General features: G+C 37.6%; 1 protein-coding gene across 1 annotated transcript; it reads right to left on the reverse strand.

The window, feature by feature from the left end:
- Positions 1–6,831: 6,831 nt before the first annotated feature.
- On the reverse strand, positions 6,832–8,232 carry LOC131329911 (xyloglucan endotransglucosylase protein 7-like). Its single transcript, XM_058363335.1, has 3 exons — positions 7,928–8,232; positions 7,569–7,762; positions 6,832–7,446 (listed from the first exon to the last, which is right to left on the reverse strand). The coding sequence occupies exons 1-3, from the start codon at positions 8,195–8,197 to the stop codon at positions 7,053–7,055; spliced, it is 858 nt and encodes a 285-aa protein (XP_058219318.1). The 5' UTR covers positions 8,198–8,232; the 3' UTR covers positions 6,832–7,052.
- Positions 8,233–13,717: the final 5,485 nt, after the last annotated feature.

Raw genomic sequence — 13,717 nt, forward strand, 5'->3', positions numbered from 1 at the left:
AAAAGAAAATGAAAAATAAAAAAATTTGCAGCGGCAGCCATGGCCTCTGGCCACTGCCACCGCCCCACCTCTCCCTCCACTCCTCTTCTTCTTCCTTTTCCCCACTCCCCTTCACCTCTCAGCTTACCCTAATTTCTTCTAAAAACAAAACGAAAAAAAGAGAAAAAGATGAAAGGGACACAACGGCAGCCATGGACGCCCGTTGGCTGCCCACTGCCCGCCTCTCTCTTCCTCACCTCTACCTCCCTCTTCCTCTTCTCTTCTCTGCTCTCTCCCTTTGCCATCCTCTATTCCCTCATTTTCTCTGTATTTTTCTTATCGGAAAAGATTACCGTAGACCAGTCGCCGTCACGACGCGGCTGTCGTGCACGTTGTTGCTCCTGCCGAAGCTATTGTGGCTAGTCATCTCTCTCATTCACCTCCCCACTTCCCTCTCTGCACATTCTCTTTCCCTTCTCTCTCACCCGCAACACCACCTTCTTACCACCACTTTTTCTTCCAACCAGAACCATCACCACCACTTTTTTAACGTTTGGGGCAACATCTGGGCGTCCAGAGGGTTTGGGTGGGTGAAATGACGAGGATACCCTTCATTTTGACGGATTAAGCTAATTAGACTTAGGGACTTTATTGGTACAAAAATTGATACTATGGGGACTAAATGTCTCCTATTTGTAGATTGGGGACTAAATTGAGATTTTCTAAATACTTTGGGGACCAAAAAGATTAATAAGCCCCAAAGAAAGCATGTGTTTCAATTAAAAATAAGTAGTACTTATTTTTTGAATTTGTAACAATCCGTATTTTTACCATTAATAATATCGTTAAAATATATATATATATATATATATATATATATATTATTCGTAATAATAAAAAAATTCCTTCCTTAATAGATATATACAAATATAATTATCTTATCCTATTTATCTTATTTTTATTTTTCTTTACAAATTGCATGCATGCATACATACAAACTCCTTCCGTCTCTCCCTTTTCTACTCAGTTTCTACTTCCTCCCTGACCATATATTCGTCCTTATCTCGTCCATCTCAAAGCCCAAGAGATAGAATTTTCATTAATTCAATTCTATCACCCTCTTCAAAATTCTTCTATAAATACCCCATCACTCCGACCCTAGGGCATACCACGATACTCCCCCTGCCCCACCAGTCCAGAAGAGAGAAAAAAATCGGAGGAAACCAAGCTTCAATCCATGGAGTTTTAGAGAGAGAAATTGAGAGAAAGAAAAGTGGGTTTGTGTCCAAAAACCAACCGAAACCCAAATTGACCGTTTCAAACTTTTTTCCCAACCCCAAGCATCCCTAAACATCATCCAATTCGGACCCAAGGTCTACCGATCGAAGAAACCGAAGTCACCTTCTCCAAAAATTCAAGTTTCATTTTTGATTCAATTCGATTCAATCGAGGTATTATAATCCATTCCAACCTCTTCTCTACGTATATTAAGTGTTTTTATGCATAACCCAATAGCCCAAATGGACCCATGCATCGAAACCGAGCCAAAACAATAAAAAAATCGAATCTGGCCTCGAGTTTGCGGGTGCAACCTGCGGACCGCAAGAACCAGCCGCGAGTTCGCAGTGGACTGATCCACCGCAAGGTTGACCAGTCCAACCTCGCGGTTTGGACAGTTTTGGTTCGAAATCGTTTTGTGACCTTCCAAACATCATTTTTGACACCCGAACTATTTTTCCTAGACTTTTCACACCTCAAAGATCATAACTTGTTAAGATCATATTTTTTTTATTTAATTACCTATTTATTAAATTATTTATTAGTTATCTTTCAAAATTTACAAACAAAAAATCTTTGCGACCTTTCAAACAACGTTTTAACACCCAAATTATTTTTTTCTAGACTCCTTGCATCTCAAAGATGATATCTTGTTAATTTAATATTTTTTTATTTAATTTACTATTTATTATTATTTTTATAGTGTTTCCAAATCAAAATTACCTTACGACCTTATAAACTTTATTATTAATGCCCGAGTAATTTTATTTAGACTCCTTACATTCCGAAGATGAAACTTTGTTAATCTCAACGTATTCTATTTATTAGATTATTTATTATCTATTTATTTTACTTTCAGCAACTTTCGTTAATATCCTTATTTAAAATAATCCCGCGACCTTCCGAACCCAACTTTTGATACTCAACTAGTTGCATAGAACCTTTAGGACTTTTATTAAGGTAATGTTAATTATTCTAATATTTTTACCTAATTAATGTATTTAATTAATTTTTAATCAATCTAATTACTTAGAAATAATTAATGAGAGCCTAGAAAAATATTTCTTTTAAAATTATTTTAAAAGTTCTTACTTATTATCATCATGGCCATACAAGACTAAGGGCAACGGCCCATTTATAAAAGGTTGTGTGATTGCTTTGCTTGTAGTTTGTTTTAATTATTATTCGTTTTAATTGTATATTGCATCGATACTTGATTCAAAATGCTAGATTGGACCCTAGAGACATGAGGTGGTATGGGAATAGAATTCACCTAGACGATGCTAGGTAACGGATGAATTGGAAAGTTTTATTTTTAGATTGCCTGCAGGCGTGATTTTGAGATGTGATGAGATTTGTGATGAGATTGGAACTAACGGGAGTCCAGTGATGATTGTGAAGTAATTTGTGAAGTGGTGTATAAGATAGGTGAACCCTAGTTGTGATTCAGGCACGATAAGCTTTCCCCTTGTTGTAGTTATTGGGGTGCACACTCGGTGTATAACTTAAGTGTATCTGCGACAGCAAAGGGAAGTGATCTCATGGGACCGAGCATGGCTAGCGGTTGGGGAGGAAAGATCTCATGGATGAAATCTTAGATCACACGATAGGTTAATGGATAGTAATGAACTGGCTTATTTGAAAAATCTCTATTTAACTTCTTTACATCATTTTGATCCTGTTTGCTTGCTAGCTGTAAAGTAAGAGGGGTAGTTAGGTTAGATTATTCTACTGGGTGATTTATCACTCACGGATACGTCTGTATCCTGGTAAATCGATTGCTTCGGCGATCAATTTGCCAGAGGGCGCAGGATTTAATAGAGGGGATTCAACGATGGTGCAGTTCGACACGGAAAGAATATTAGAAACAAAGATCAAGAATGCTTGGAATCCATGTCAAGCCTAGAGTCGGCTCTGAAGTTATTGTATTTTGATTCAGTAAATTTATCTTGAGATTGTAATAGCTAAACCTTTATTTTGGAAAATTTTATTTATTTAGCAAAATTTTCCTAAAGAATTATTTTATTTTGCTCCCAAAAAATCGGGGTGTTACAGAATTAAAGATAATGTATTATGAGAGAATGACATGTTTCGTAAAGCAAAAATAAGTAATTAAAAAATATGAACCTTAGCGAAACAGGACTTACCTTGCTAATTGATTTTGATTAGTGGCTTAATTTACCTTCTTTTTTTTAATCAGCGCTTAATTTACCTTGATTGATTTGTTTCTATCAGGCTGTTATGGTTAGAACATGTTTGATGTAGTTTCTTTATTTTACTGGATGTTGTGTTTGTCTGGTATCTTGCTAACCGTTTCTTTTTGTTAATTTTGTTTGGGTTCTTGGTGGCGTATGTTAATTAATTTGTTGGTGTGCATACAGTTCCAACTTAGTTGTGATGCTCATTTTTGTTGTGTTTCCACCATGCTTAGAGTTCGTTTAATTATGGTAACCGTCCTTTAAATTAGAAGATTAATAAATTTCTTTTTTGTCATTCATAAAAAAAGAAAAAAAGAAAAGCCAAAGGTCGACGTCGCTAAGCAAATTTAACAATAAAAATAGTTGAAATTATGAAGGAAATGGGATCTAGATTGCATAAATAGTTTGAAATTTACAAGGGAAAATGGGAGATCATGGATAATCGTGTCAGATGGATATATTCATTTACCTGAATTCTTCAAGTATCTTCACATGTGGTAGTGGAATGAAGAGTTTTTGGTCGGATGGATTGGAGATTTGGATCGTGAAAAATGGAGCACCAAATTAAATTAAAGAAAAGTAGAAAAGTCAACTGTTTTGAAGTGTACAACTCGAATTTTCTTCTTTTTTAAAATTGAAAATCCAACCAGAGTAACATGTATGTGAATCACCAAATCTAATGGGAATTTATTTGCATGTGATTCAGTGATTCAAACTTAATTGTTAATAATGGTTGGATTGGCTCAGGCTAAATACTTTTCGAGTAGTGCTATTTGTACCGATGGGGTTGGTACCGAAATTGTAGGGACGGCCGCGCCGGGCCGTCTCTGGCCACCGGACGGCCAATCCGAACCGTCCAAAAATTTAAAAATAAAATAAAATGAGGGGGTCTACGCGGGAATCAACTGCATCCGAGGTGTGTAGGGTGCTTGATCCGAGCACCCCTACACATGCTGTTGATTCCAGCATAGACCCCTTCGTTTTTTTTATTAGAATTTTTGGAAGACTCGAATCGGCCGTCCGGTGGCCGGAGATGGCCTGGCCTGACCGTCCCTACGATTTCGGTACCGACCCGTCGGTACCAATATCATTTTCGATACTTTTCTGGTGCATTATTTTTCATAGGAAAGTTACAGTGTTTTGTGGCACAAAAACAAATATAGTGAATGAAAAAAATATTTTCCATGGTTTATCAGAGTAAGACCCCATTCCGCAAAGATTTTTATTTTTAAGTACTTAATTTTCATTTTATGAGACAGACCATTCTCTCATAATTGACAATATATCACCTTTAATTTAAAAAAAATATACTTATTTTAGTTAGTGAAACACACCCTAATTGATTTTTTTTTTTCAATCGTCATAAGAACAAGTAAATGATTTTGGTAGGAAACGTTTTCTACTTTTAAATGTGGAAAACATTTTTCGAATCAGTACGGTACTATCACTACCACCACTTCACTGCCATCACCACACGCGTTTCAAAAAATGACCGAAACATTTTTTTAATTTTTTTTTGGTAAGTAACCGGAAAAATTATATATGCAAAAAACCCAAAAAATATCCGTGTTTTTAATTAAAGATATTAAAATGATCAAAATACCCTTACATGTAAAAATGGCTAAATTATCATTCATGTTCTGCATGGTTAAAAAAACCATTTCAAAGGACAAGAATTCCGCTGCAGGTCCAGTGAGTATTATTTTCCTTTGAAATTAATTAATAGTTCATCAACATCGAAGATGTTTTGTAAAGTTTGGTTACTTCCTGCGATTATTTTCCGAGATGATATCATTATACGCTCGGTCTAATATTCTTGATTTCGGCTCCGTTTGTTTCGATGTAAAATATTTTTTCAGAAAACAAACTTCAAACTTTTATTTTTTGGTGTTTGGTTGGCACTTGAAAAATATTTTTAGAAATCGAAAAAATAGTAGTGTAGAGAGAGAGAGAGAAGGGGGGGGGGGCTTAAAAGGTGGAGAGATTTGAGAATATTGGAACTGAACGTGGGTCAAGACTGACGATCGAGGAAACTGAGCAATGAGAATTGCAGTAGAAGGCAATGGTTTCATTTCATAAAATAACTTATGGAAAATTTAAGGGTAAGTCATTTTCATCAAATTAATGGAAAGTGTTTTCCTAATTTTTTTACACAACCAAATACTGAAAAATAGGTAAAATATTTTACCGAAAAATATTTTACGCCCAAACAAACAGAGCCTTCATATGGTAATTAGAAGTTTTAACTTGACATAACAAACAATAACAATATAATGAATTGATCAAATCAATATTGACAAAAGAGATTGAAAGCAGTGACATTCTTTTTAATTTTTTTTTTTAATCACTTTTTCAACTTTTAAATACATCAACAAAATTGGGTGTCAAAATGGGTGTGAGCGGAATTGGCCCCTCTATTTATCATGGCTACTTCTATAAACTTATAAAATATTATCTTTGGCTTTTCGAAATGAAAATGCATCATGAGATCGACTTTCGGAAATAAAATACTATTACTGGACCAGCAATATTAGACAGTGGGAGAACATTAGATTATAATTAAACTTTTGGGTTTTTTAAGACATTAAATTAGTTCCATCTGACAGTTTAATTCTCAACCAACTAATGTCAACCAGATTTAAGCATAATAGAAAATCTATTTGTTCCATTCTATTAGATCTAAAATATGCTCCTACGAATTTTATTTTGATAGTTCTCCAAATAAGCGAACAAAAAGATCATATTAACTACAAAAACAAAAATATTTCAAGATTTTATTTTCAATTTGTACAATCACGTTCTTTGTGGTTCTCCATACCACTTTAAACTTGTCACAGTGACTAACCATTCATGAAATGATTTGGCTCGTGCGTCCATTTTGAGCCATATGTAGGGGGGTCGCCAATAGGGTTTGAGCGGGTTAAAGCGAACCTCTTGAGTTCAAAAAATGTATTGAAAATTTGTATTATTTCGCTCATAATTTGATATTTTTTTCTATTGTTGGCACTGAATCAATTAATTGTACAAAGCAGAGTAAATGAAAATTTATTGACATTTGTGAGTAAATAGATCATATAGCTCAAAAAAATAAAATAAATTATGTTCAATAAGTCTTCAAGCAAAATAAATATAATTATCTTATATCTTGTATGCTAAAGTTTTTGTATCCATTTTTGTCATTGCTGAGTTAAAATCCTGCAAGCGCCACTGACTCTATGACTTTAAAGTTCTCCATTTAACTCTCAAATTTCTGGATTGTGTCATTTTGATTTTCTTAAAATCCAACCTTCTAATTTTTATTTATTTATTGATCGGCAAAAACTTAGCATGGTGAAGAAGTTGAATCTGCTATTCCAATAAGGAAGACAAATTGAAATATTCAGATTAAAAATTGCTGCAATATATCTTGCATTAATTTGGTAATTGTACATTAGCACTTTAATTGAAAGAATAAGGATTAATACACATGAGCTTATTTACCCAAAAACGAAAAATACCCATGATCTTGTTGCGCCAGTTTACAAAATTACTCCGGGAAGAAAAGATAATCGAGAACCAAAAGATCACTTCGATTAAAATCAAGAAGCGAAAACGCGCTCATTGGTAAAACTGCGGACGATAGCATTCGGGGGGAAACCCTTGGGGAAATCGCGCGTAGTCGGTGCAGTAATTGTAAATCATATGCTTGTTCTGCGCCCGGGCGAGTTGTTTCTTGATTGTGTCGTTCAACGTTACGGGTTGCCATAACGGAGTGCTGGAGCCACACGAAGTTGATCCGTACGAGACTTTGCATGCATTCGCTTTCAAATTCCTGAAGGAAGCAGTGAAAGGAGCGTCCGCCCAATTGGTCTTTATTCTCCCGCCTTCCGTTGCCCAACTATCCCCGCACCAGATGCTCGAGTAGACGTTCATCGCTTGCGAATTCGGGAACGGAACGCCGATGGCTTCGTTATTGTTGAATATCCTTACCGCTTTATTATCCACCAACAAACTGCACGTACAAAGCATCGGAGTATTAGAAAGTGGCTAAGACCGGCCAGTGAAAACAACAAATCAATGCAGAACGAGTTGAGGAAAGATCTAAATGAAAGAGTTGAGGAAAGGCCGCGTTACAGGATGAGTTGGCGATTCCAAATGAAGGAGTACTTGTGGAATTTTAACGTGGGATCGAACCACAGAGAAAATTGTTGTTCCCGGCCGCCTACGCCGTTGGAGAAAATATTGGTGTGAAGTATATATGGTTGTCCTGTCACATTGCCTAAAAACTCCATATCGACCTCATCATGATATGGTCCTGAAGAGGATATCTGCATAGAAAGAAGAAAGTCATATTAGGTACATTACGTTAGTCTTGTGTGGGGGAAAAAAAGTTACGGATCTAACTGAATTTTCTTTTCTTTGTTTCTTTCAGCAGCTTTGCTATGAAATAGAAAGGAGCTCAAATTGATAGTAGCGGGGAATGTGGAGCTTACATAGTATGTGGTGACGGTGCCGGCGGAATTGCCAGGAACAAGCTTGATGCGCATGTCGAACCTTCCGAATAGAAACCCATCGTAGGATTGGAAACCACAGCCGCCGGAGTTGTATAAAGACATCGTGACAGCTTTGCCGCTTTGTACATTAGCGAATTGACCGCCCCAGTAGAATTCGACATTTCGGTCGAATCTCAAAGCTGAGGCAGCCATTAGACTTGTCATGAACAATAGAACCAAAAGCAATGCAGAGGAAAAAAAGGACGACATTGTAGAGAGAGAGAGAGAGAGAGAGAGAGAGGAATGTACTTGTGTTTGATGGGTTTGAAGGTTGGGGTTTTATACATATGCGAGCGGAGGCTAATGATTGAGACGGTGAGTATATTATGGTCAGGAGGAAGCATCCTAAAGACGTGCACGTACCTTCTGATCGAACTTTTAACTTCCAATATTTGTGAAATTTACCTTGCATGGCAATTGCCAAAGACATTAAAGGGGGACAACATCATGTCGATATCTATAAAAAAAGAATTGCACTGAACAAAGATGCTATTTTCAGATCGGCAGCGATTTTAATCTCGTTATCTATTTCATCCGACGAGATCGGTTAGAGGAATAGAATCATCCTCAGCGATCGAGGCTCAAGCCGTATGGGACATTAATAAGATGCTAGGGATGAATTATGATGGTGACAATGGTGAAGTAGTTGCATGTTAGGAATTGAACTCCTCGTTCAACTCACAACGCCCTACGGATTTTGAAAATTATGATCACAGAAATCGCAAGTAGACAGAAATAATAGTGCGTAACGGAAAAAAGAAGAAATAACACAAGATATACGTGGAAAACCTCAACGCTAGGAAAACCCACGAAAAACCACGGGAGCCATACCAGTCCATTATGAAATTGAATCAAGAGTACAAGTCTTCTCGCAATCTCTCTGAGACCTGCGTTTTCTTTCGTCTCTCTTTGTTTTTCTCTAAAAACACGTTAACCTAATTACAGACAAACTGCAGTGTAAAATAGGTCGGGTCTTATATGAAAATTACACCACAAGTCCTTGAAATATCGTTTTGTTCCGTGGGGGTGGACCCCGGGCTAAAACACAGCTGAAGGTTGTCTACACCCCTAACAATCTCCCACTTGAAGATAATCGAAATATCAGCAAACAAACAACTGTAGACCCAAATATTCTCAATCAACGCGGACGTAGTCATCTGACCCCTCTTGGTGTGGCTCCAGCCCGATCATCTTTTTCAAACATGAAGACCAACTGACGTTGAACACAACTTCAGTTTCTCAACAATAACAGGCTTGGTCAATATATCTGTTGGATTTTTGCGTCCCAAAAATCTTCTCTAGTAACAAATCCCCATCCTCTGGCCAAAAGCGAACGAATGAAATGGTATCTCAAATCGATATGCTTCATCCTAGCGTGGACCACTGGATTTTTGGCAAGGTGTATAGCACTTTGGCTGTCATTGAAAAGAACGCAGTTCTCTTGTTTCAAACCCAACTCCTCCAAAAAACTCTTCAACCAAATCATTTCCTTTGCAGCCTCAATCACGGCCACATACTCAGCTTCTGTCGTGGATAATTTCACTATTTTCTGCAGACGTGAAACCCAACTCACCGCTGTTGAACCAACAGTATAAACATACCCCGTGGTGCTTCGCCGTGTATCCTGATCATCGGTAAAGACTGCATCCAAATATTCCTGTATTGTCAACTTCCCTCTTCCAAAACAAAGTAACAAATCAGTGGTACCTCTCAAATAACACAAGATCCACTTGACTGCTTCCCAATGTTGTTTCGTTGGATTGCTAGCAAACCTGCTTACAACTCACACTGCATGGGCAATAACTAGTCTCATGCACACCATCGCATACATCAGGCTATCAATGACCGAGGCATAAGGAACCTTGGCCATGTACTCCTTCTCTGCATCTGTCTTTAGTGATTGACCCTGAAAAAGTTTGAAGTGACTTCCCAAGGGCGTGCTAATTGCCTTAGCACTCTGCATATTGAATCTCTCCAGAACACGTTCAATATACTCAGCCTGACTCAATCGCAAGATCCTCTGAGCCCTATCCCTGCTAATTCTCATCCCAAGTATCTGCTTTGCTGCACCCAGATTCTTCATAGCAAACTCTGTTGCCAACTGTTGCTTCAAACTATTTATCTCCCTAACACAGGATCCTACTACAAGCATATCGTCAACATAAAGCAATAAAACAATGTAACTGGATTCACACCTCTTGAAGTAACAACAGTGATCTGCATTGCACCTCTTGTAGCCGTTGCGCTGTATAAAACCATCAAACTTTCTGTACCACTGTTTGGGAGCCTGTTTCAAACCATGTAGACTCTTCTTGAGTTTACACACTGTTGAATGACAAATTTCGAGTCTACGAAAAAGACGGGAAAAATGATGAACGAGAGTCAATTTTATTGATGTATCAAAGCTAGGGTTACAATCTCTGATAAATTTGTAAGAGAAAATAATCCTCTGATTCTTCTCTTCGGTTGTTGTTGAAATGAGAGCTTGATGCTTATTCTCGGATCGAACGGCGGAATCTTCTCCAATGTTTGTGAAGAAGATGATGATCTAGGTTGAACGTTCTTCGGAGCTTTGTAGCTTTTATCTGAAAGAACCTTATTGTTGGATTTGGACTTGAGACTTGAGAAATTCTGAAGGGCTTTGAGGTTTTGATCTTCAGAGCTCTGGAGTTGGATGCTTGAATGTTTATTTTAAAATATGAGATGAGAGCACCTCTATTTATAGAGATGTAGGATGGAGAGTCATGACCATCTCTACCTCCTTCATATTTATCTTCCTAATTATTTCTTTATTTAACATAAAAGAAATAATTATATAACTTGATAATTATCCTTCTTCCTTTTATTTTAAGAAAGACAATTATAAAGAGAAATACAATTATTATTTTATCAAGTGGCTTAATTTGATTGGCCGAACTTAATAAAAATAATATCTGCATCACTTCGACACGTGGCACCATCTGATTGGTCCATTCGCATCATTTTAACTTTTGACCTAAAGACACTTGGCAACATTAGATAGGCCATTTATTGTGCCCTATTTATCAGGTCCCGCAACACGTGGCAACTTGTGATTAGCTGAAAATTTTACATGCCTACAGATGTCCCCTCGAGACTTACTCATGCATGAAAGTGAGTAGGTCTCGAAAATGTTGACTTGATTTGATTTGATGCCAAAAATTTGTGTGCTCGGCAACAATTTCTTTTGCTTGAAACTTGAAGCGGATTTGGCTCTTCAAAATTTTAACTCATGATTCGCGATAAAATTTGTCAATCCATATGCTTGAGTTTTTTTTTAGAATGATTTGCAAACCCAATTTATCTTGGGGCTACTAATTAATCCTTTGAAGAAACTTCTAAGACCGTCAAATAATTGGAACTTGATAACCCAATTAAATTAAGCCCAGGTGAACCTTGCAATCATTCACCAAATGCTTGATTGCCCCGAAAGCAGCAAACAGGGACACGTTATCGCGGCCAACTTCGACACCGCTTAAAGAAGAACTCAGTTGGTGTCAGGAGAGGAAAGAAGAATCCTTCTCCCAATAGGAATTTAGGTGCCCCCTTATAGGTGCATGTGTCGACCCGTAATACGCTTCTAGAGATCACCACTTAAAACGACCACCTCTTAAGATGAATTTGAATTAGGATAGGAGTCTGCCTTCCTTTTCCTATTAAACTTTGAATTAGGATAGGAGTCTGCCTTCCCTTTCCTATTAGACTTTGTCTTCGTGCTCTATAAATTAAGAGCAGTAGAAACACAATTCTCATAACTTGAGTGATTGGTTCGCAACCAAAAGAAACCAATCTGGTAAACTTCCTCTTCGTCTTTTGCTTCTTACCTTTTATGTTTTTTTTGTTAACTTTTTACTGCATGGTTTGTTTCTGTGTCATCGTCAGAGGACTGATAGGCTATTGCATCAAATGCATAATAAATCTGTTCGTCTCTTTTGACTGTCTTTGTCTTGCACTAGCACAAAATCCACGTAGCACGCCGTATTCCAGTAGCACACAACTCTTCTTTATGCAAAATTTACCCCGCTCTCTGACTCGATTGAGACTTTGTAAGTTATCTAACTTATTTTGGAACCGTGAATTTTTTTTTTCAGGCTGTCATGTTTCCGTTTCGGTGAACTTCGACCGCGCAAAACAAACTCTTCCTTTTTAACGGTACGATCAGGACTTGGGATTTGGACTTGCAAAAGCCCTTTTTGTTTTTTTTTTTTGAACGCCTTTGCACAATTTTTCTTGCAAAACAGTAATTTTGCTTCTTCTGAATTGAGGCTTTGTGGGTCAAAACGCGCGAACCGAGATTTTAAGGGCACTATACTAGATCAGAATTTTTTGGAAACCAAGTAAACCCCTCTCTTTTTTTGGGTGCCGAGAGCATGTAAAGAAAAATCTTGCACTCTTCGACTCGTTGCGGTACAACTGCGTATGTGGACAAACAATTAAACGCTTTTCCTTAACATGGCGCATGCTCTCTGTTTGGACAGAATTTTGGTAAATACATGGCCCAACTTCGTGACTTGTAGTTTATAGCCAAAACCAATTTTGCCTCCGACTTGGTAAGAAACTAAATATCAAAGCCTTTGCACCCGAAATAAAATTAGTGATAGATCGAATAATTTCCTTCGGGTGAATTGAATCAATGAAGTTTTACTTTTCTTCCTGATCAACATCAAGTTATGTAGGCGCATGGCAACATAATTAATCCAATCGAGATAGAGCAGCTAGGCCAACTTGCTCAGGGATTTTTTTTTTAGGAGTATCAACGGGCATGAATTGGCGTGACGTAATCCCGTAAAACACCAACTGCTTTTTTTATTGCAAAAAAAAGAAAGAAAAAGAAATTAATTTGTTGGCGTATAGTATCATGACATCCCATGAGACAGATTGTTTGGCATTAGTTTCTTTTGTAATTCTCCTTCTTTTTCTCTTTGCAGCTGCCGAACAAAAGCCTTTGAATTTCAGCATTCATCGTTGGAGAGAGTTTGGTTTATTTTTTTAACCATGCCTCTAACCTTTCCTTTTCATATCAGTACTCTGAACTTTTTTTTTACTATTGCTCTATCTTTATTTTCCTTTATAGATTTGAAGCCTTGCAATTTGCCCTCCAAACCTTCCGTTGTTCAAAAGATGGCAATTTTCGCAGACACGGTCCTACATGGCCAAGCACTACTTTCCATTGCTGAGGGTCAAAACGCATGTGACGAAGCACTACTTCTTCCGGTCTTTGATCCTGTCATTGGCTCACCTTCTACATGCCAACCTGCAGTTGCTGACCTTGCCCATCCGAGACAATGGTTCGTTGACACTAGGACGGACTTGCACGATCTCACCAGCTCTGCCACCATTCCTTCCTCCAGGGCGCTCTTAATGCGGTCATCACTCCATTCAGAAGATGATGCCACAGAACAATTTACCTTGCTGGGTGATCAAATCAATGACGGAAAAGCCGCTTGGACAGCTCCTCTTGCCAGCTTTGGCCAATTTTCATTCATCAATCAATATTGGGAGTGGGCAGAAGATGTACTTGGGCAATTTTCAGAAATACTTTTTCAGGCAAGGATTTATGGTGCCGTCTATGCTTCTCTTTTCACATATGACCGGGTTGCAAACCTCATTCAATCATTCTGCGAGCATTGGTGTCCTTCCACAAACACACTTCATACACCAGTAGGAGAGCTATCAATCTCCCTTTGGGATCTATTTTATATTGGTGGTCTA

The sequence above is a fragment of the Rhododendron vialii genome, chromosome 6a (assembly GCF_030253575.1).
Source record: "Rhododendron vialii isolate Sample 1 chromosome 6a, ASM3025357v1".
Classification (NCBI taxonomy): domain Eukaryota; kingdom Viridiplantae; phylum Streptophyta; class Magnoliopsida; order Ericales; family Ericaceae; genus Rhododendron; species Rhododendron vialii.